Below are 3,918 nucleotides of genomic sequence, written 5' to 3' on the forward strand. Positions count from 1 at the left end.
CTCGACAAGTATCATTTCAATATAACTTGTATTTACTGTTACTTACTATTCCCCTGATAATCCCACAGTTTCTACTATTTAACTTTCGGAACGCGTTGAGGGCAGACACGTTTTTCCAAAGCAACGAACTTCTCATTCCGCACACAGACAACGCGATCCAGACCGAGAGAAATATTTCGCAATCGTGCGGACCGACGGTTTGCTCTCGTTAGGATCGGGTTGACGTCACACGGCGAATTACCTGCCGACTGTTTACACAGCACCCGGACTTTCTGCACTGGCAGCGGCAACGTGAACGACATCGTAAAACGGTTTGTAATTTTAGATGAGGTTTACGTCTGCCAATTTCTCTGACTGACGGAACAGTACGAAATACATACAGAGAGTGATTGAATAAAGGCTGCCGAATTTCAGAAATAATAAGATTTCTATAGAAAAACAATTCAACCGATGAATTTTATTGAACATAAATATAAGTAAGTCTATAATAGCAGCAGAAGAAAAGAAACAAATATATAGTTTAACAAATTATATTAAAAATTGTATGAAATACTGTTTAGAGCAGTGGAATATTAAAAATTCTCTGTAATATCTCAACGAAGTTTGTCTCCGGAAGTTATACATATACATTTTGTAAAGTAATTAGTCTGTAAGTGTTTCATAGTATGCATAAAATAGAAGTTACCCATTGTATTAAACAACCAAGGATTATAATACTAAATATTAACAACTTGTACACACAAGTCATACATCATGCCTAATCGTAATGAAAATACTACTAATAATAATTTTATGTTTCATTACATATTACTGCAATCTGTGTTACCTTAAATTATTTTAAATTCCCATAAACACAGAAACATCTCCAGCCTACTTATTACATTTGAATAAATCAATTACCCTTTTAAATAATAAAATAAAAAATATCAAAATCTCCCTTAGCATCAGAATTTCCCATAACAATTTTCATAAGTACAGATGAAACAGTTCGACAGTGTGATATCAAATCCCCCATGCAACTGCGACAAAATTACGTGCAACGCATGTACGAGCTTCGTCATAAAACGAGAAGTAAACGACAATCGCATAAATTACCTCGCGTCAAATGACGCGAATTACGTTGGAAATTGCAGGGCGAAACGAGCGTTGTTCGCCAATTTCAAGATCGCGGAATTGGCAAACGTTTCGCGGCTCGGTCTCGAGGTATCGATTGCGTTTTCAGATAAAATAGATCCCGTATCCTTGAACCTTCGCGGGAAATGTCAGGGCCGTTCTCCGATTGATACCAGGGGGGTAATCGATGCGTACGGAAGAGTACTTTATGTTTACGCACCGATAAACTTACAGGAAATTACACTTTACCACATAATCGTTAGACTGCGGATTTTCATGCAAAATTACACATTCATTCATTAATTAAAAAAAAAATGTATATAATAAATGTACATAGATAGACATTTTTTTTTATCATTTACTCACTTCTGACATATTTAATATATTTATAAATGTTTCTGCACATTTTTGTGCGAAGACACATTTTGTGCAATTAAATCCGCAGACTAAATTAATGATGCATAATTTTATTCACCGATTACATCATGCAACGAGATCTAAGATCAATAGTGAAGTACTCGACGAACCTTTTTCAAGAGATAAAATGCTAAGCTAAAAGGTTTTATATCTTTCCTAGAAAACATATCGTTGGAAATATTTGTACTCACCATTTTGAGGGTTTCCTCTGGTCTTAGCAGGTAAAACATGGACTGCAAGTGCTGTTGGATGTCGCATCCTGCCGCGGAGACCTTCCTCGAGGGTCTGGCCCTTTCATGCGGGGGTAGAACTAGGGCGGCGCCCTTGCCCGCGAAGTAACATTCGCTTAGGCTGAAAAATAAAGAACAATCATTAGTAAACTAAGAAGAAATGTTATACTAAAAGCTTGTATAATTTTATAATCCTCCGATTATTTATTTACTTCATAAAAATCCACGTCATTATTAGTTTTTATCATAAGTCAAGGTAGATGAATCTTATATCTCGCTCATGATATGTTTCTCCCTCTTTCCCTCTGCGAATATAATGTGAAGGGCTAATAATAAAACCCAGGAACAGAGTCACGTGGTATAGCCTATGAAGTGGGAAACGAGCGCATGTATGTATAAACATGCGCCAATATAAAATAGACTCTGTTATGTACGTGCAAAACATAAAATTGTAAGTAATTACGTATATGCCATTAAAACTAGTAACTGTGAAATAAAATTACTACTAATACATTCCTCCCTATTGAGAATGATTGGTTTAAATCAGTTTGATTAAATATGAAACCAAAATTAATAGCCGCAGTTGGATTATAATTATATTTAAATTTAATATAAATTACTTAACAACATCCACTGCGAGTAGCACGTGTCATCGTGCGAGCGAAACCGGAAAGCTGCACTCTCATCGGTGGTACGCGAAGCGCACGTGGCATTCCACGTAAGCTTCCGGTAACGACGCGTGCTCGCGACACGGCGGCGCGTACAATGGGAAGAAGTTTCTCTTTCACGAGGCGAGGGTGGCGATTACACGTGTGTAACCGGAGAAAAGAGAAACCTGAAAAGCTATCCCCGGGTGCAACGTCGTCGACGCAGACGCGCGCCTCGCCACCTCTCTTTCACAATCTCCGTTATCGAGAGCTGTGACGATTACTTTCACGCGATAAGGGGACCAGCCGCCGTGACGGAGGGCAATTAACGTCGCCCGCGTTATTAGCAAAACTGGAGCGCGTTCAATTTCTCCGCGGTCATTTTCGAGATCCTTAACTCTCCTAAGTCACTGTCTCCCTAAAACTTCTTATGTCAGTAAAAATGTTATTTCCCATGTAAAGTCATTTATTCATTTTCATCTTCCGCTCATCTCTTCATTTTTTTTAATGTTTTCCTTGGGTCCTCTTTCATTAATTTTTCAAATTTCATTATTAATTTTTTTAAATATTTCTACCACTCCTGAGATAAATCACTATTATTAAGTTTGAAAATTAGATCCGTTTTTCATTATTTGAGTCGTATTAATTATGTATATCTAAATATGTAATATCTCTTAAGTATGTATTTAAAATGGTATGTTTATGTAATGAGAAGGGTGTGTCAGGTTATTATAAGTGGAATAAATATGTAATAATTGAGGATACTTTCACAGTAATGAAACTCGTTTTTATCCTTCGCAAGCGAGATTGGTTACTGAATATTGCATCCTTGTTCGAAACTTGATAGATGAGGATTTCGTGGAAACGACACGGAACCGTAATTTAGCTTATGGACGTTAGATTTCTGAACGGTCATTAATGAACTCGATCTTTTCGGTACAAGCACGGTTACCCTCCGGAGCGAGTCTGTCAGAGGAAGATTTATCGTGTGGAGCGCGTGGCGAATCTCGAAATTAATTATTTTTATGTATGTACCATCCTCTTTCAAGTGGTCTGATCGATGGTCGAGGAAAACTCTCGAATGCCAGTTTTTGGCAGTCATTTCCATAATTTCTTCTAATTTAATTACATAGTATTTTGTGATATTCATAAAATTGTCAGAGGTCAAACTTTATTACTTGTTAAAAACATATATCATTCTTTATTGTATTATACATCATGAATGCAATTCTGAGAATGTTAAAAATGCAATCTTTCTTCTTGAACAAGTTAAAATTCGAGTAATGTACATTACCTACAAGTGAATAGTAAAAAAGTACATACATGAGTTGTATAAAATAAACTTATGAAGAACACATTAACAGTTCTGAATAGAAAATCTCGAAATTAATTACTATTATTTAACACTAGAAAGACTGAAACTTAGTATATACCTATATTGCCCAAAGCAGTCAAAATGACTGCATTGTGAAAGAATAATGTGTAAAGAAATTTGTCTAAAATTAATTTTT

At 36.0% G+C, this 3,918-nt stretch overlaps 1 protein-coding gene across 3 annotated transcripts in view; it reads right to left on the reverse strand.

Moving 5' to 3' along the window:
* Positions 1–3,918, reverse strand: part of LOC108621953 (Protein phosphatase Slingshot) — an 88,788-nt gene that overhangs the window by 72,126 nt on the left and 12,744 nt on the right. For all 3 annotated transcript variants that reach the window (XM_018019564.2, XM_018019570.2, XM_018019587.2), the window contains exon 2: positions 1,722–1,881. In XM_018019564.2, the coding sequence (XP_017875053.1) occupies positions 1,722–1,881 (160 nt within the window). The remainder of the gene's footprint in view (positions 1–1,721; positions 1,882–3,918) is intronic.

This window comes from Ceratina calcarata, unplaced genomic scaffold (assembly GCF_001652005.2).
Source record: "Ceratina calcarata isolate Rehan_Ccalc_2016 unplaced genomic scaffold, ASM165200v1 scaffold110.2, whole genome shotgun sequence".
NCBI lineage: Eukaryota > Metazoa > Arthropoda > Insecta > Hymenoptera > Apidae > Ceratina > Ceratina calcarata.